This window comes from Filicampus tigris, chromosome 6 (assembly GCF_054856515.1).
Source record: "Filicampus tigris isolate MCC_2025a chromosome 6, RoL_Ftig_1.0, whole genome shotgun sequence".
In the NCBI taxonomy this organism is placed as follows: Eukaryota; Metazoa; Chordata; class Actinopteri; order Syngnathiformes; family Syngnathidae; genus Filicampus; species Filicampus tigris.
The window spans coordinates 8449972-8470409 of record NC_141222.1 but is presented as its reverse complement, the minus strand read 5'-3'; the positions used below and the strand labels follow the sequence as shown (position 1 = coordinate 8470409).

Below are 20438 nucleotides of genomic sequence, written 5' to 3'. Positions count from 1 at the left end.
AAGTCAACAGAGGATGCACCAGCAATACTGCTCCACACTGCTTTGGAAAACCTGGAGGTCAAAACATATACATCATGCGCATATGCTTCATCGACTACAATTCAGCTTTCAACACAATCTCGCCAAGAAAAGTTCAAGATTCTAAACAATACCTCACTGTAGAACTGAATTTGGAACTTTATACAAACGAAATGTTTGGGGAACGTCGCTCTTTGACTTTGACTATCAGCACTGTGGCCCCCTTAAGCTTGCGTGTGCTCAGTACATTATTCCTTTGAAAACTCCACCGAACCTCAGAACAAAGTCTCAGGAGATGATTTTAGTCTTCTGGAAGTCTGATCCGAGAAATCATCTCCCACTATACCGCATGAGGAGGAACGGATCACCTCAATGTGAGTCAGTGATAGAGGAAAAAAAAATCCCAAAATAAAAACACAGGCACTTGTCAACAGAAAGGCCCAGTAACAAATATTACACCTCAGAAAAGTGAAGAGAGAAAATGTATTTCAGAAGCCGGCAGTCGTTTTCGACTGTTGTGCAACTGGGAGTGTGTACTAATAGCATATACTGGGTGGCTGTGTGGTTCTCCAGCTGCATGAATGCTTAGCAATTAGGGAGATCACTGGTGCAGAGCTCCATGATATCCAGACCATCTCCATCTCCCGTGTTTTAATCTTATGTAACAAGATAATTGAACTAAAAACATTTATTTAGGACTCCAGAGAAATTGTGTCAAATGTCAGTTAATCTCTCTGAAACAGGAGAGGACATGAACAGCATAAGGGAGTCAAATCATCAAACTATCTTCAGTACCGTATAAAATCTTAGATTTTATTTCATTTCATTTTCTTATGTGTGCATTTCACCTAGGGGAACTAGTATTTTTCATTGTATAATACAACTTTTATTCTTTCTCCTTTTTATTGTTCTGTATTAGTTTGAGCATTTCTCACCAATTTACCAGCAAGGGCCGAGAAGATGAGTGATGTTTTGTGGCATGGAATGTTTAACTATCAAATCCATCCCTGTATTAGCATCGGAGGATATGAAGATTTTTTTTTTTGTCATTAAGAGGACTGAGAAAAACAACAACACAATTTCCTATTTTATTCTCATCATGAGAATATCTGGAAACCAAATTGGATGAAATATCTTTTCTCATTAAACACTCATGAGAGTGAGAAATGAGTTGTTATCACTGCAATCCATGCAGATGGTTGCACAGACTACCATACAATTTATTTCCTCACTAGCAATACCGTTATTTCATTCTTGTCGCCAACTGGCACACAGCAGTTTCAGCACCTTTATTTTAATCCGAGGCCCCAAAATTGCAGGATGTTTTTCCAACAAGTTATTTAAATCGTAATGCCATTCCCCAGCCCACCTTTTCCATGCCTGTAGAAGACCTAATGAAATTCTGCCACTCCGCCTCCGAGATGTCACCACGGTGCTTCAAGATCTCAACACACAACATGAAGCTGTAGATGAGTTTGTGCTGCTCGAACAGGCCCCGGGAAACATTTATGTAGGAGTTGAGTAAGATCTGGTCCAATAGGATCTGGAGACGCTCTGCCAACACGTCGCTCTTTTCAGATGTCTCAATGGTGGAGTTGAAGAGCTGCAGTTGGCAAGAGAAAGAAAAAAAACAACAAACATTTAATATCAAATTTATGTTGTTCCTCACAAAATACTAATCCGAATTTGTTCATTGCTTCAATAAACAGCAGCCTTTCTCACTTGCTTAAAGTATTTAAGTGAGAACTGGTACATTGGATCAATCTCAGAGAGACTGGCGACGACAAAGAACAGGACAGAGCCTCGGGTGGCTACAGATCGGTAACCCTCTCTTGCATTATTGATCATCAGCTCGGTGGCCTCTGCCTCCTCCAGTCGTTGTTTTATAGCTGCTGATGTCACCTGAGGAAGGTAGGAATACACAAATTAAAAATAAGATGAAGGAGCAGAATAATAAAACAGTAACATCTGACATCAGGAAAAGCACACACAACCGTGCGTCCCTCTAAATTAGAAAAGTGTGGCTGATTCCTTTATATCTGTGATTTCAAACATTTGGTTTTGGCATCAAAAGATAATTTCAGAATTTGATACAACTCAAACACAAGATTTGTAACATTGTTTGTGATAAAAGACCACATTTATAAGTGAGCAAAAGTAGCTTTTGAACTCAAACCCAAATGTTTTCAGTCTGCAGAAAAAAAAATGAAACTTGGCTTCACTGTTTCAATAATACTGGAGGGAAATTAAGTTGTAAGAAGATGCAGCAACGCAACCATACAAGTTGGAAATTTTCTATGAAGTTGATGTCAAATTCAACGCCAAGGTAGTCAATCACCATTTTTTCCAACTGAGATTTTACCTTTGATTCCTGGAGAGTGGTAACAAGCTCCTCATTGTCAAGTATGTTTCCCTCAGAGGTGAAGAGAAGCTTCAGAATGCGATCCTCAATGTTCTTCAGCTGGATCCGGTCATTATTGATGCGCACAACCAGGTCGTTTCTCTGCTCTTCTAGGTGTGGACTTTCCAAGCACACCACATCCCTGAGAAGACAACGGTTCGGGGAGATCAAATAATTTGGGAGAATATGATGGCATCACTGGCTACTATTTATTCTTATTATAAAAAAAAGAGATTCCCAGCTGGAAAGCTTTTTTGTGTGTGTGTCGTGCAATACCCAAGCAGTTGGTCCTCTAAGCCAGACTTAGTCACAGTGAAGTTGATGATTGTTACTTTGATACACACCTGAAAGGTAAAAACAGAAAACATTAATTCAACAACAACATTGTCAGATACATTGCTCACATATGCCTTTTATGATTTTGTAGTTGTTTGTTTGTTTGTTTAAAAAAAAATCAACAGTGACCCTCTCGTTGAAGGCTTGGTGGGAATCAAACTTGTGCAAGCTCCATGAAAGGCAGCATGTACACTATTCAAATTCATGAAAATGTGTCAAACTGTGACAATAGGTGCTGTCACTACCTCTGGTAGGTAATGCGGATTTGCCATTTTAGTTGTCATATAGAACCGGAAATTTTTGTCATAGTCAATATCGGAGTCTCCAAGTCGGATCAAAGTGCGTCCACCCGCCACAAACGTTTGCTTCAGCAAGACGGGCTCCAGAGCAGGATCCAGGGTCTCTTTTAACTACATAAACAGAAGGAAACACAAATGTAGACATGTCAAGTATAACTGTTCGTGTAGCTTATAACTCCACTTTGGAGAGGCCATTTTTAAAATGAGAATTAAAGGTAAAATATGACATGTATTCTGGATAGCAGATGACAGTTGTGCTTTGTTAATCCTTGCACATGTACAATATGATCCAGAAGTATTTTTGACAATGATAGAGGTTTTTTTTAGTAGTTTTGAGAGGAGAGAGTATAGCCTTGACACCTTAATTCTTTTTTTTCAATTTTTCTGTCAGCAGACACATCTTCAGTCAACACCAGTGAACCTTTTCGACTAGCTGTCATATATGCCATGTCATAACACACCATGTTGGACATATTGTACATTTCTTTTTCCATCCTTCTGATACAAGTACAGGTATCCCTTGGTTAATGTTATCACCAAAGAAAGGTTCCCAATATCATCCACTTTAGCTGTCATCATCTTCAGATCTTTTGACATACTGGTAGTTTAGCTCACTGTTTGTTAAACCTCTAAAATAGAAATTGAACAAAGTTTTCATTCTCATTGTGATTATTTTATTCCAGTTATAAAACACATCTCTTTCATTGTCCAAAATACTTCTGGATCTAACTTTATGCTTTTTAGTTACTCTGCATGAATTGTAGTAAATGTGTTCAATCAAATTTGTCCCGCTATAATTGCTTTTGGAATCAATAAAACACAGCAATTTTAAAGCAACATGTACAGTATTTTTGATTAAGAAAGGATGTTTCAGTCTGGCATAAATGTGCAAAGTTCAACATAATGTGTTTTTACCTCCTCCAGCAGAACAGGCATGCCCATCCGGATGCCATTTTCTAGCTTATGAAGAAAGTTTGGGTCAGTGAGCTTGATCACTTTTAGACCATTCTTGGCCTCCTTTGAGCGTATCCATCGGTTAGCCTAATGAAGAAAGAATGGGCCATTTTTTAACAACGGCTGTTTGAACATGGAATCATTTGCTAACCTGCGAAAATATTTGAGTCAAAGAGATTTCCTCATGCTTCATTGTGTTAGTGGACATTTTAAAATCATTTGCAGTATAAACTTGCATAATTTGTTTTTTTTTTGTGGGGTGACTCATAATAAAGTGACACTATTCAGTCAACTATTCTGTACACCGTAAGTTAAGAACACTTAATTAGATAGTTCACCTGATCCTGGGGGTCAATCATAAGAGGCCAGCGGCGACCCTCATTCACCAGTATTCCATTCTCTGTGGAGACCGTGTCCCGGGGCAGACCTTCATTATTCCATTTTTGAATGACATATGGGTCACCCAGAATATTGATAAGGCTGAAGCTGGAACTTATGGGAATATTCAGGTTCTGGCACTGTATTATCCACTCATCAACAAGCTGAGGAAAAATGGCACATGTGAAAACTTGAATACATGACTTTCATTTGACAGCAGCCTTTTCTTATTATGTATCACAAGTAGTGCTGTCAAGCGATTAAAATATTTAATCATAGTTAATCGCATTTTTCATAGTTGGCTCGTAGTTAATCGCATATTTTATTTATTGTAAAAAAAATCCCTTTATTTTTCTGTCCACCTACCCTAGGTTTCTTCTGTGGTTGGTAATTTGAAGCTGTGGTACCAAACTAATATCAAGATCAAATACTGTGTAAATTGTATCGTTCTTCCTTGTCCAGGTTGTTTTCGCAGCAACAGAGTTTGTGATTGTCAGTTTAGGGAAGCAGTTCAGAGAGATGTCTTCACTCCTCCGGCTTCCCGTCAACCTTCAGTTCCCAGAAGTGGAGCCAAAGACCAGTCCTGGAAAGGGTCTTAGAGCCGTGGCCACGGACATTACCTGGAGTTTGACTCGACAGCTGTAAACCTTCCGGCTTATAGGGATCCGGCTCGAAGGACCAATTTAATTTAATTTATTAATTGATTTATTAATGCGTTCGACATTTTAAAAGGAAAATGCAAAATTTACACTCTAAATTGGTAAGGTTAATTTGTAGTGCAGGGTATAATGTTAAATGTTTCGACTATGGTGGGAGATCATTGCGTTTGATTAAATTTATATCACTAACAAGATGTATATTTATATGTTTTTAAATATAAATACTGGAAATGATATTTGGTCCAATATATAAATAATCCCAGACTGTACACCATCAATAAAATTATCAACATACTTTACATCCGAAAAAAATATTTATATTGCAAGTGTGTGTTCCTATTATCAATAAGACAATGTATTTTTATGTAATAAAGTACAGTATAATTGATAATTGGTGTAACAAATAATTGATAGATAGATGAAGTATAACTGATAATTGGTCTAACAAGAGATCAGATAGATAGATAGATAGATAGATAGATAGATAGATAGATAGATAGATAGATAGATAGATAGATAGATAGATAGATAGATAGATAGATAGATAGATAGATAGATAGATAGATAGATAGATAGATAGATGATAGATGGATGGACAGATGGATGGATGGATGGACGGACGGACGGACGGACGGACAGACAGATAGACAGGTAATGATTGACTGTTACCGCCTTAATGTAATATAGTACTGTAACACGTTATTTTTGTAATGCGTTCACCCCACACTGGGTGTGGTATAGCCTAGACTGCGCTAGCATCTCAGAGTTGCAACATTACGCAAAATGTAAAACAGAATACAATAATTTGCAAATCCTTTTCAACCTATATTTATTTAATATTTGCAAAAAAACAGTCAAGTTAATCAGTTTAAATGTTGAATATCTTAACTTTGCAGTGTTTTCACTTTAATATAAGTTGAAAAGTATTTGGAAATCATTGTATTCTCTTTTTATTTATGCGACACAGAATGTCCCAACGTTACTGGAATTGGGGTTTGTACATCCAGTGCATACATACATAACATATACACAGAGGAGATCATTCCGTAGTCCGTCACTGACGGACGCCCGTTTTGCTGACAATTGACGGGAAACTTAAAAAAAAAAAAAAAAAAAAGACAGACTAAGCACTGATGTAGATGGGTTAATGTAATCGTAACTAACCGGATCAAGTACAGACGGACCTCTCAGTCCGTAACTGATGGACGCCCGTTTTGCTGACTACTGACAGAAACACACCCCGCCTGTCTCAAATGTTTGTTCGCACGGCTCAAAATTGCTTCCATTGACATCATATGGAAATGCTTTCCTCTTCCTATACAATAGATGGTGGTATGCACTAAATAGCTGTAATCCGCCCATGTACCAAGAAGAAGAAGAAGAAGAATAAGAAGGTGAAGAAGCAGATGACGATGAGCATTTATAGACAGGAGTAGGAGTACAAGATACTTGGATTAAATTTTAACCTTGGCCACAATGCACAGCGGTAGTCTAGCTAATGTAAGCCATTTTAAACTTTATATTCAAACTTTTTGGGTGTGTTTTAGGAGTTAAAACAGTTGAATGCAGCCACCAGCGTGTTTTCACTGACTATACTTTTACAGTTCAAAAGGTTGGCAAATAAGTGTATGTGAAATGTATGTGAGTGTAATTGTGTGTAAAGCTCTTTGGGTAAGCACCGTATGATGTTGATACACAGATAGTGCACTCCATTTATCATTTTAATCAAATTGGATTTTTCATCCCGCGGCCCTCGTGGGGAGAAGCGGCTCTGATAATGGATGGATGGATGGATTTTTCATCTTTTGGACTATGATGTGTTTTTTTGGGATGGGCGGGTTGTTTTGGGGGAGGGGGCGTCGGGCCTTGACCAATGTTGAATGACGTATCGGCAAAATTTTGTAAATTAAAATTACCCACCTCCGCATATACAAACATACGTACTGTGCAAACATACAGACATACATAAGTAAGTATGTGCACAGTGTGTATTGTGTAAAACTGCAACTGTGGTGTTTGTTTTCACAGCTGCCCATATTGCAAGTTACAACATTCTGACATGCTCTGAAGCAGGAGATTCTTCCTACCAGTTTCCTATAGTGAGAGGTGAATGCTCCGTAGTAGGCCACACAAGCAGCAGCGATGAAGACATTGCCTACAACATCAATGATCTGTTGATCAAATGTCGCAACACTTTGCTCCCAGCGCACTTGCTCATCTCCTAATGCCGATGTTAGCTTCCCTGCTCTGGTCAACCGAGCCTGTGTCACTGCCATAGTGTTAACTGTGCAAAAAGAAAGGTGTCATAGAAAATGAGAGAAATTTGCTCTGAACAAATAGACGGCAAGGGAAAATTGCTTCTCGGTATACAGTACATTCAAGAATGAATGCATAGCTAATATTTAAAGGGAAACATTTGCTTTATATTAATATGTTCTATGCAGCCCCACTAGTCTTAAACACAGCATTCTGATTAATACTGCGTTTGTGGAATATGAGTTTAGCAGTAAAATCCATACGTTTGTCCATCTCAAGGTGCGGGCCATTTTGCCGCATCCTGTCAACTGAGAATGAGATCACAGTTGCTCGGGGCTCAGGCAATGACCAATCGCGGCTCAGCTTCATAAAACAAATGAGCTGTGATCTGTGATTATTCGTTACCTGAGCCCTGAGCAACTGTGATGTCATTTTTAGTCGACAGAAAGTGGCAAAATGGCTGCCCCCTGATATGGCTAACAATGGGTGGATTTTGCTGCTTATCTCATATTCCACAAACTCAATATTAATCAGAATGCCGTGTTAAGAGTAGTGGAGGCCCATAGAACTGTACAATAATTATTGTCCAGAAAACGTTTGGGTTGACTTTCTCTTTAAGACTTTTACTTTGGAACAGGTAAAAAGGACATGACAATCACCCAATTCCTGCTTTTCATTAAGACTGCTGTCATAAGATTCCTGTAGAACTCTGATCTTGTCTTCCACACTCTGGAGCAGTAGTTGCTTTTCCCTCAGTGTTGCCATTGTGAGTTCCAGCTCTGCCTATATTGGATGTGTAGGTATAAAGGAGTATAAAGAAACAGTGGACTGTGAGGGACGTTGAAACTAAACTATTTTAAGTGACTACGTTACATGCCATCAATATTCGGGTTATTCGGTAAAATTCAGATTTTTGAAACATTCGAAAGAATCCGTTTACATGCGTGATCAGACATAAGCCGTGCGGGGTCAAATGTTAGATCATTAAACGTATCTAATTCTGTGGACGCCGTGCATACAAGTAGTTCCTGTACTCAAAAGGCCAAGATTCTTTACCGATAGAGCATGTGTAGAACACAAACCAATGTTTCTTTCAATTGAGCTATTTTGATACATGTTTATATTTCAAAATAGTCACGTTACAAAAGTCGTAACCCAGGGGGCTTATTCATGTTTTTTAAAACCGGAATATGAGCGTATTCAGGAAAAGCGGAACGTAAATACTTTGAAAGGGTTTTTGACTGCATGTGAACGTAGTCACTGATTGCAAACTGTTCCATTATGATTGGGCATGTCTGTACTGTATACTAAATTACTGACCTGTGCCTTGGCAAATGCTTCTCTCTTTGGACCAACTTCTTTGAGGATTCTGGAGTATATGTCCATAGCCCTAACCCACATACACATGGATTTGCACGCTTTGGAGACCTTCTCCACCTTGAGGTCCAACAAAAAGATACATGCATAAATGACTGATGAAATCCCTCTAAACTTGTAAACGTACTGTACATTTTAGTGCCACGTATATAACCTAGAAGCCATCAAAGAACCTCAGTCCATCTGTGACACTGTGTAGTGCAAATTTTATCAAAGCCAGTAGCTCCCACTCAAAACAATCCCAAAATCGTTTTTGAATTAAAATGTAAACAGACCTTCTCGGGTATGAAGTCTGGGTTGTTAATGTATTTCTGCAACTTTGCCAGGACTTGAGGCTTAATATTGTCCTTATCGTAGTCAGTCAGAAATCGGGTGAAATTGGAATCACCCAGCAACTTTTTGGCATTGGGCCAATCCGGTCTATTTGAGGAAAAAAAATCAAAATGCAATTCAAAACATACTGGTCAAATTAACGTTACTTTATGACAAATACATTGAAGTGGCCTGTCGTTTGTACTACTGTATATTCATGATTGCGACGTTATTGTCACTTTGGATTAAAAACAAAAACAGCATACATGATCTAAATGGTCATTCGATTACAGCAAATATTCCTGCAAATTTAGAATACTAACTAAAAATACACAAATTCATGTATATGTATTGAAAGGTTTATACACTGTCATTTATTCTTATAATAATTTTTCTTAAATATTATATGAAATATAAAAAAACAATCCAGACATTTCTTCATGAATTAGAATTGGACTAGAAGACCCCTTACTTTCCCCTGAATCTTAATTCTTCATTTGCATGCTTCCAATGGTTTGGAGCAGGCCCTTTTCTGTTTCAGTTTAATTGTGCCCCAGTGCACAAAATAAGGTTCATAAAGGCCCACTTGGATTTTGTAATTTGGTATGGAAGAATTTGCACAGAACCCTGAACTCAAGCTTACAACTTTGGGATGAACTCGTACAAAGATGGTGAGCCAGGCCTAAGTGATCACTGCCCTAGTACTTAATGTTTCAGACAAAAAATTCCAACAGATTCTCCAATATTTTATAAAAAAGGCCTTCTAAACTGTTACAACAGAAAAAAACTGACTGTAAAATTTACAAAAAGGGGTCTCATCGTTTTTTCATTTCATTTGTCACTCTATAAAAAAAAGGTTGGTTTAGGTTCTCTTGTCATTATATTTTTACTGGAGTTTAGTGCTTGTTTTTAAGAGAGAGAAAATCATACAGACTTGCAGTTGAGCAGGATGCAGACAGCCTCCATGACAGTCATGACCATGTCAGGAGGTTTGGTGAACACTTTGAGCTCAGATATGTCAGCCTTGTCCAGAGAATTAAGAGCCTGGTTCGCACCCTCCAGGGCAGGCAGAGCCTCATTCAGGTCTCTTTGGGTATCATCAGCTATTGCCTGAGTATCTTCAGCCTTGACCTTTGCTATCGCCTCTTCTTCTTTCACAACCCTACGTGTCTGTAAGGTTCAAAAGATGCGTGCATCAAATAACCTGGGATTTATTACAGCAATTTATAGATTGTATGGCACCTTAATAATAAAAGAGTAAAATACCTCATCAGCACTCTCTTGGTCTACAGACAATTTTTCCATTAAAGCATCAACATCAATGCTTTTCTGTTTGAGAAGTGGCTCCAGAGCAGAAAGTTCCACTTTCATTGTGGCCACAAGCTCATTGGTCTCCAGGAGCTTAGTCAGACCACTCTTCACACGATCCCTTGCCTATGTATGGACATGACAGTGTGATAATTCACTGTACTGGTATTATATTAAAGTAACTCTTTGACTGACAAATAATCACTATTTTCTACACACATTTTTGCATTTATTTTTGGGCTTAGGCTTACAAGCACTAGCTGCTGCCTCTTGTTGTCTAGCATGGACAGGTACAGGTTGATAAGTTCTAAGTAGGAGGTGGGCGTGGTATAATATCGACGTCTCAGCTCTGAGTAGAATCTTTCAGCCATGACAGAGACGCTCATGTGCGTCTCCACACACAAATCTGAGAAGCTCTGCTTGAGTTCCTCCGTACCAAAGTCCACATTCTGGAAAAATGCCTGAGAGACAGAGAGCAGGGCCTCACGGGGCCACTGAAAAAAAAACAAAATAGATGGATAACAGGTGAGGGAACGGCACAATTCATCATCTGTTTACAGACCATCCCCCTTCTAAAAGTATTGGAACAATGAGGCCAATTCATTTATTTTATGTATTGATTATATATTTTATATATAGAAAACAGTAGCGTTTTACATTATAAATATTTCAGCTTTTATTTCCATGGATTGACCTTCTGGATATGGCGCACAACTTAGACGACAGCAGATTCGGGTTTTGCATCTGCAGGTTACATTTCCAAATAGAGGTCTAACCTCTTATGGCAAAGCAAAAGTTGGGGGATAAAAATGTTCTACTCTTTTGACACCAAACCAGGATAATCTGTGAAACCCAACGGAGATAATGTCATGGGTTGGGCTTGCACGGCTTCTTCTGGGGCGGGCTCATGAATCTTGTAATGTAAGACAGGATAGCAGCAGCAAAATTGAAGTCTGAAGTCTCCAGAAACATTTTGGGCCCTATTTTCGTCCCAAGCGCAAGTCTGGCGCACGGTGCCGTATAAATGTGCAAGGGGCAGAACCAGACGAAGTTCTGGCAATTTCATAGACCGATGCAGCTTGACACAGTTAGACAACCGCTGTCTGCACCATTTGGCGTCAACAGAGCCGACTCGAACCGTGTCCAATCCATGGACTTGTATATGAATGGACAAACAATGTCGCTTACTCATCGTCAGGAAGAGTTAAGCCACCGGCGGCCATCTTACATCGCCAATTGCTTAGCCCGTCTACAGTATCAATAATGAAATGAAAGTAAAGCTCATCAGGAAAAAAACTGCTGCAAAATGTAAACAATTACCGTTATTTAGGTAATATACCCTGAATGGTTGATGCAAACAGTGAAGTTGATTCTTTGAGAGGCTCTCATTACTCATTACAGGGATCCTAGCCTAAACCACTCATTTATAAAAGTGTTTTCTGAAAAAAAAAAAAAAAATAACAGAAGTTGTCAGTGACAACATAAGATGGCTGCCCTCTGGCTTCAGCCCTTTGGGGCCTATTGATGGCCCATTCATTCATAAGTCCGTGGTCTAATCAGTCAAGCGGTTTCTTCCCATCCCTTTAAATGTGGCACACCTGACTCGAATAGAAATTCAAGACATGCGGCGGAAGATGGAAGAAACCCTAACTTCAGCAAGGAGGAGATTGATTTGCTTGCTCAGGTGGTCAAAGCACGCAAAGTACGTCAGCTACGGAAATACAAGCAGCCCTCCATGGGCAGATTATGTTAAATTGGCCGGAGGAAGTCGCAACTATTGTGAATGATTCCTCCCATGGCACACAGAGAACCACTGCCCAGTGTTGGAAGCAGTTCAATGTCCGTGTCACTCCTCCCCAAAAAAGAAACACACAAACCCACACTCATAGCTGTGCTGCGGCCAGGGGTACTGTTTGGAAAAAATATGGAGATGGTGATAATAATGTGTTCAATTATTTTATTTCTACAATAATTCAGAGTTATTGTCCCGCACTGTTGCCATATTTATGAATGAAAAAGGACGACAAAAGCGGGAAAAGAGTCTCCGTGCACTTTGATCATCCATTCATCCATCTAATATCTATACCGCTTATCCTCACAAGGGTCGCGGGCGTGCTGGCGCCTATCCCAGCTGTCATCGGGCAGTAGGCAGGGTACACCCTGAATTGGTTGCCAGCCAATCGCAGGGCACACAGAGACAAATAAACATCCACACTCACAATCACACCTAGGGGCAATTTTAGAGTGTCCAATCAACTTACAATGCATGTTTTTGGAATGTGGGAGGAAACCGGAGTACCCGGAGAAAACCCACACAGGCACGGGGGGGTGGAACCCACGACCTCTGAACTGTGAGGCGGACGTGCTAACCAGTCGACCAGCATGCCGCCCCGCACTTTGATGGGCGGCATGGCTCAGTGGTAGAGTGGTCGTTTCCCAACCCGGAGGTTGTGGGATCGATCCCCGGCCATTGTGACCATGTCGAAGTATCCTTGAGCAAGATACTGAACCCCCAGTTGCTTCTGATGCTCCGTCATCAGTAGATAGATGAGGTACAGTGTAAAGCACATGTGATGTCAGTGATGTCATTTTCAGTCGACAGAAGTAATAAAATGGCCGACCCCTGAGATGGTAAAAAATGGATGTATTTTACGACTTAACTCATGTTCCACAAAAACAATATTAATAATCAGAATGCCTTGTTTGAACTAGGGGGCCTGCATAGAACATATTCTTGAGAAAAAAAAATGTTTGGGTTGACTTTCTCTTCAATTGAAAAAACAAGCATTCGATTCAACTCACGCAAACAGCCCCTCAGCCCTTTTCAAACACACACACATACACTTTCAGCTGTTACTGAAAGCATGCTACTGAACACCAATTGATTGGCTAATCTTGTCTTGCTTTAGAGAGAAAATATAATGACAAACACAACGCTGCATTTTAAGGGCAAACAAGGAAAGCAGTTAATCTAAGCAGTCCATGCAACCTTAGGATGTATCTGTATGTACAGTATTTATGTATATGCTGCAGCTACGTATGATGTAAGCTAAATATTAGCTCGATATGTGCATTTGTGTGTTGAACTTGTTGGTTCAATGTTGCAATTAGACGTACTTAGCCGATTCTGACTTTGGGTCATGAGCCGCATCGCGTCATTCTATGGCTAGGCGTCGGCCGAATGAGCCGGCCCGGGCAGGATGACCGACCCCGTGAAGGGTGACTGCTGCCACCGTGGTGCCGCGCAGCTGTGGAGATCTGTGGGAATTGGCCGCCGCCGCTGCCCACGCTTGCCGACCGGGACGAAGCGGGCCGAGGAGCTGAGCGCGAATGGAGCCGAGCTAACGTGCTATTGCTATGCAGCTTCGCCGGCAGGAGCCCGAAGCTGCGCACCATGCGTGCACACATTTTTTTTTTTTTTTTAATCGGTCGTACTTTGTTCGTAGCTCTTCCGCGCGGCTAACTAGGAATCGAAACTTAGCACCGACCTTCTAAAATCTGAACTGTTCCGGGTGAACCGGAATGATGGAACACGCGCACGTGTCTGCCGAGCAATTCATCCTCATCGTCAATATTTTGAAGCAGATGTAACGCCTCCTCTACTCTAAAGCTTTTTTTTTTTTTCAAGAAACATGTATAGATAATGGTGACCAGCAGCCTTTATCAATGCAGACACTGGTTTCTATGGAAACCTTAATCACGCGATCCAAAAAATTGACGGCGGCAAAAGGTGGTCGGATTAACTTCGAAAATTACGCGCTAAATCGACACCCCTAATATGTATATATATATATATATATATATATATATATATATATATATATATATATATATATATATATATATATATATATATATATATATATATGGCAGAGTGACTTGAGCATACCTCCACAAACCAGTCAATGGTGCAGCAGTTGACCAGCGAGGGAAACATGCGACAGCGGGACCTGAAGGCATCACCAACTGGACTCATACACAGCACAATGTGGAGCTTCTCCCGTACACGAGAGATAAAATACTGAAACACCTGAAAATCACAAACATACAACATGTTTGAAAAAGCCACATAGTTACAGTTTCAGATATGGTATCAAATCACCTGTTCAATCATCTGTCTAACCTGATGTAATTAAATTGTAATGTGTTCCAAAGCTGTTAACTCGACACGAAATGAAGAACAATAATAGCCCGTTGTTGTTTTTCACCTCAACAACAACTCATATTTTTTATATCCGTTTAAATAAAGTTTAAAATGCTATTTTTATGGCCCCATATACCTTTCATATTACAATATCCTACTTTTTCCCCCATTAAAACAAGTCATTTTATTTACAATATTGAAGCCAATGAGTAACTATGTTAACTGAGTAAGGCACCCATTTTACTTTAGAAAAATCTCACGGTGCACCACTAAATAAAAATGGGGGGGGAAATTATCAACACTGAAATAATGATGATCTCGTCTCAAGTTTAAAAACACAATTAACTAAGTGTGAAATGTGGGCCCCTTTGTTTTAACACAAAGCGATTTACTCACAGGAAACCATGACTTAACCTGTTGTATTGCAGTCTCTATTTTCTTTATTTTATTCTTTTATGACCTGTATGAAACTGATTTGACTGGAATGTGGGATTTAAAAAAATATATAATCATGAAGAGAACAGACTCCATTATAGTTGAGTGGCTTCCACAAGTAAAGGAGCAGGACGCACTAAGAATGTTTCAAATGAAAGGCTGCTGTTGCACGGTTGCTAACGGCGGCTAAGACCCTGCCTGCACATGAGGCAGAAGTTATTAAAAAATAAATAAATTTAAAAAAGCATATGCTTAAGTCATAGGCGAGATTGGCATTAAAGAGAGACACGTATAAACCAAAAGCAACTTGAAGTGCCACTCCACATACTCACATTGCCAGGAATTGACCAGGAATAAAACAGGAAAAAACAAATATGGATTTGACTAAGCTGCAGCTATCGAATATTTTATTATTCGAGCGTTCTACTTACAAATGTATGGAATAATTAAGTATTTGGATAAAGTATATTATTGTTTGGTTAAAGACCAATTATGAATACAGAAGAGTAAATAGGACATTTCACCTAAAACAGGGTGACCCAAAAAAAAAAAAAAAAAAAAAAAAACGTGCACCAACTTTCATCATTTCTAAAACTTTTTACGGAATCAAATGCAACTTGAGGTATAACTAGTTTATCGTGTTTATAACATCACATTAAAATATTATAGTCATTAGTCTTTTGTTCTTCAGAAATCCATTTCAAATTTCCAAATCCAAATCTTCTTTTGGGGCCCATTTTATTAGGGGTCACCCTGTAATAAACAACCAAATAGTTTTCTTGTTTTAGATAATCAACATATTTTCTTAAATTTAAACTGAATACCAGCAACATATCAACACTGTTTTTTAAAATTAAAATCTGCATAGCAGCAAAATGTATTTTCTTGACTAGAAACATGAGTAGATGAGAGTTTGGGCTATGGGACACAGTGACTTCATAATCTCAGTAGCACTTTTGCCTGCTAAAACGGCACATTTGAGTAAACCTGGTGCGTTTAAAATGGATTGGTAGCAACTTCAACTTTTGTGATGCTGTCAGCATCAAAGGTAAGCATGCAGATTCAGCCTTTGAAAAGCAGTTCAACAGCACTCGTTGCGAGCCACTAGCAGTCGCGGAGAAAAAGTCAACTGCAACAATGATTACAGGAAGGTGCTGCCAACTTCAAGCTAAAAGCAAACAAAGGCTGCTGGATTGATAGTCATGCATTATTTGGAAGGATTTATTTGAAGTTGGCCTCCACAGTGCGTTGGCAGTGTGTTACAGCGAAGTGTTGCCTCGGCTGGCTTGACTTGCCTTTCTGGTGGTGCAAACCAAATAAATGTTTAGCAGAGGCATAAAAAAATCCTTAAAGGAGAAGTCAACCCAAGCATATTTTTTTCAAGAATATGTTTCGAGCAGGCCCACTAGTTGAAACATGGCATTCTGATTAATTTTGCGTTTGTGGAATATAAGTTAAGCAGCAAAATGCACTCGTTTTTAGCCATCTCTGGGGGCGGCCATTTTGTGTTCTGTCGACTGAAAATGACATCACAACTGCTCACAACGACCAATCACGTCTGACATGTTTTCTGAATCTGAGCAGTGATTGGTCGTTGTGAGCAGTTGTGATGTCATTTTCAGTCGACAGAACACAAAATGGCCACCCACAGAGATGGCTAAAAACGAGTAGATTAACACTTATTCCACAAATGCAATATTTATCAGAATGCCTTGTTTCAACTAGTGGTCTTGCATAGAACATATTCTTGAAAAAAAAAAAAAAGGTTTGCGTTGACTTCTTTTTTAAGCATTTTCTTAAATTTTTTAATTCGAGGTACCCAAATTACTTGAATACTCGTCGTTCCACCCCTGGATATGAACATGAGTTTATTGCCAGCATATCAGCCCCAAACTCGCTAGATGAGACTTGCACTGGCACAAAAATGAAGTTACGCACGTTTTTACGCCGAGTACACTGGTGCCAGTCTAATGAAATAGACAGTTTCTCCTGGGAGCGCAGCAGCCTATCAGGAACTAACAGAGATGCTTTTCCCACTGGTTGGTTTATTGCTGTTAACACCCTCAAATCATTCCACGAACACTTCTCCTATGTCAGGCACCTTCTGATGTCACCTAGACACTGTCTTGAGTTGAACTTTTTCAACTTGAGGGCATGTCGTGGCAAATGCCCACCTTGAACGTTGCGGTGCGACGTGACATGGCGTTCCGTCCTTGCGCTCTCACAGCAAATATCCAACGAATGGGTTTGTCGACTGTGCACTACACATTGCTAAGTGTGGTGTGAAAAGGCCTTAATGATTTTTCACGGCACATTAATGTACCACAGCACTCTGTTTGGGAATCACCGGACTACTCTTAGTCAGAGCGCCCATTTAAAAACAAATGTTTGGCCAGCGTTTCAAAGTTCTTTCTCTTGGAAAAAAAAAAACATACTTAACTTTACTCAGAAGAGCAAATTAAAAAAAGGTCTTGTTTTGTGAAATGAAAACTAAACCTGTATGTGCATGCATGTCCCATTCAACACTGAGCTGGTGCCAATGCTGGTTCAGCAAAACCCTGCAAACACCTGTTTGTCTTAACACTTGAGCGCTAACCCAGCTCCAAAGCAGGTCGTCATCATAATGTCCATAATGTGACTGAATGCATTTTTTGTTTACAAAGCAGTGTGTACCTAGAGCTAAAGTCTTCCTGTCGTGAAACGGCAATGACATTTTGATATATCTCTGGATAGAGAAAGAAGGTGCTACTTGTCGTCGGGCACCAGTTTTGAAAAGTCCAAATGTGTGATTTTGCTTCAAACAACAAGGTGAAAAAAGCATACGCTTGAAGAATATAGCGAGAATACTGTCCCTATAATTGCCACGGTGACCCAGATTGCCTTAGTTTGGCATGATCATGATATGATCAGCTAATCAACGAGCTTTGCAGGGGCCTGATAATGATCCCGATCATTTGAATCAGGTGATGTTGCAGAAGGAAACCTCAAAAACATGCAGGAAAGCGGCCAACGAGGACCGGGGTTTGAGATCCCTGGTATAGGGACATCCAAGGTGCCTCTAAAAATAATTATGCTGTCCTTCATTACAGGCTAACGAACTACTGTACATTATGTGCAAGAGTTCATTTCAACTAGAAAGTAATTTGCTAAAAATCACCTTCCCAGCGAATGTGAAATCAACTGTATGTAAATATAGTGAATTGCTTGTATAAAAATTGCATCCCTCCTTACTGAATGGTAGAGATATTTATGTGATGCTATATGTGCATGATTACCTCATCTCTGTTCTCCTCACTGATTCCAGCTTCTTTGGCTTTTGGGCGGGTTGCAGCTAGCACATGTTCCAGCTCATCTTTTTCAAAGAGGTTGGGCACTTCACCAGAGTTCAACATATTGTTGACATCCTCCAAAAACTCCTCCACAACAATCTTAAACATGCAGGTTAAGAGACACACTGCTCAGGATGTGTATAGGTTCTTGCTTTTTCATTTTAGTCATACCTGAGTATCTGTAAAGAGGAATACAGTATCCTTCCTTTCCACCCCGGCCATCTTGTAGAGCCTCCTCAAGTCTTCGTGGAAGCTTTCGTAGTTATAGCCTCGACTCAGCTCAATCTCAAAGCATTGGTATTCACAAATGTGGGACGCTAATCGAGTGAGTGACTGCTTGCCTGTGCCCCCCACTCCCACCAGCAGGCCGTTGCCTCGCTCCAGGCGAACCATGCGAGCAATCCTACAAAGTGCGATCGGCAAAAATCATTTTCATGACAGGACAGCGGCGGTCTTTATGGTTTCAAATTTAAGTGTTTCGGTGATTGGATTTCAAGTAAAGCGGTCAATGGCTTTCTAGTAAAATGCACCAGAGGTAAGAGAACTTTTGCACTGAAAGGTAGACAAAAACACGTTTGGACAACAATGGGGTAGCTTTGTTTGAATACCAAGTGAATGTATTTGAGAGAGAGAGAGAGAGAGAGAGAGAGAGAGAGAGAGAGAGAGAGAGAGACAGAGAGAGAGAGAGAGAGAGAGAGAGAGATAGCAGACCCAAACAAGAAAACAAGATCAGTGTTAGTGAAGTGCTTGCTCACAATTACCTCGAAACATGCTCAATGGCATCCTGGAAGAAAACCAGCTTGCTCTCCTTGGAGTAAGTCATGTTGTAGTCACACAAATAATCCAGAAGAACAGTTTGGATCTTATCAAGGTCTGTAAGGTCTTCATACTGACGTTCTTCCTTTTCTGCACCCACCTAAAGGAATAACATGTTTAGTTTTAGTTTCACTTTTGTCTCATATGAATACATGGTACTTAAATGGTGGGTCTGAAATGTTAGCAGAAATGTTATCAAAAACGGAGCAAGACAGGAGAGGTGACTCGGAATCATCTGATTTCCCAGTTGGTAATTTTATGATTATAATTTTAAGTTTTTTTCTCTAGATTTATTTTCTATCTTCTTTTCTAAAGTTTGCTCTACATTGAATTATTTTAATTTGTATTTAAAACTTAATTATTAAAAAAATGAATAAATATTTAAAACATTAGCTGTTCAACGTGAAAGTTTTCTCATGGAAATTCTTTTCAAAAACTGAACTGATCGAGTGAATAAACGCCCTCTGAAACAGACTGAATCTGAATGTTGGGAGTGTGTGGGAAGTATCATACCTTGATGAAGTCCCCAAATATGATGGGCTCATTCACAAAGTATGAAGGATCCAAGTTAATACCAAAATATTTGCCTGAACAAAAGAGACATGAGTCAAAGGTGGAGTACTCTGCAACAAGTATGAGAATAACAAGGATCCAAATCTTGATATGTGCTTTTTTCAAATGACAATTTGTGTTGTGTGACTGTTCTTACTGGCTGTCTCACAGACGATGGTGTTGAAATACTCTTTATCTTGGCCATTGATGAGTCGATCATGGAAAACCCGCTGACATTCATGGCAGAAAAGACGAAAGATCTGAGTCTTATCTCTCACTTGACTGGGTTCACATTGCAGCATACCTTGAAATAAAGACAATGACCCTCATTTACTAATAAATGCGTAGGAATGTTCGTACTCTGTGCACAAGTTGAGAATATAAGCAAAATCACCAACCATACGTACATCCGAGGATAGTAAGATCACTTGGCTTCACCAAAGACTTTCAATATGAAGCCGAAACTCTGATTGCCCTTGCAATTTATATCGTTATCATTATTATTATTTACCGTTATTTTTTGGTTTGTTTGTTTTTCACCTGAAATTTCTCAGTCAACAGACAGCGGAGGTCATCTACTCAAACATCTTAAATAATTTGCAAAAGTTGAAGCCTTTGTCCTCTGCTGTCCTGCTTGTTTAATGTTTCTCCTTGTAAGTCAGCATCAGTGCACTAGAGGAGGGAGAGGCAATATATGGAATAATCATGGGACTGTGTTCATTTCCTGCATCACAATGAATTTGAAGTGATGAATCTTAAATTGTCATCAATGCCAGGAAATCCATTCCAGCCAACCCCCCAAAAGAAAATCCCAATATCTCAATACAAGGCACTGCACTTGACTCTGAGGGAATTTCATCTCAA

General features: G+C 39.6%; 1 protein-coding gene across 3 annotated transcripts in view; it reads right to left on the bottom strand.

Moving 5' to 3' along the window:
- Positions 1 to 20438, bottom strand: part of dnah6 (dynein, axonemal, heavy chain 6) — a 67212-nt gene that overhangs the window by 15473 nt on the left and 31301 nt on the right. For all 3 annotated transcript variants that reach the window (XM_086034276.1, XM_086034275.1, XM_086034277.1), the window contains 20 exons: positions 19732 to 19878; positions 19536 to 19609; positions 18968 to 19122; positions 18378 to 18609; positions 18153 to 18305; positions 14188 to 14328; positions 10550 to 10792; positions 10257 to 10424; positions 9925 to 10160; positions 8954 to 9098; positions 8622 to 8738; positions 7961 to 8084; positions 7133 to 7329; positions 4347 to 4550; positions 3970 to 4095; positions 3001 to 3165; positions 2696 to 2763; positions 2381 to 2561; positions 1741 to 1920; positions 1388 to 1621 (listed from right to left, as the gene is read on the bottom strand). In XM_086034276.1, coding sequence (XP_085890402.1) covers positions 1388 to 1621; positions 1741 to 1920; positions 2381 to 2561; positions 2696 to 2763; positions 3001 to 3165; positions 3970 to 4095; positions 4347 to 4550; positions 7133 to 7329; positions 7961 to 8084; positions 8622 to 8738; positions 8954 to 9098; positions 9925 to 10160; positions 10257 to 10424; positions 10550 to 10792; positions 14188 to 14328; positions 18153 to 18305; positions 18378 to 18609; positions 18968 to 19122; positions 19536 to 19609; positions 19732 to 19878 — 3290 coding nt within the window. The remainder of the gene's footprint in view (positions 1 to 1387; positions 1622 to 1740; positions 1921 to 2380; positions 2562 to 2695; positions 2764 to 3000; positions 3166 to 3969; positions 4096 to 4346; positions 4551 to 7132; positions 7330 to 7960; positions 8085 to 8621; positions 8739 to 8953; positions 9099 to 9924; positions 10161 to 10256; positions 10425 to 10549; positions 10793 to 14187; positions 14329 to 18152; positions 18306 to 18377; positions 18610 to 18967; positions 19123 to 19535; positions 19610 to 19731; positions 19879 to 20438) is intronic.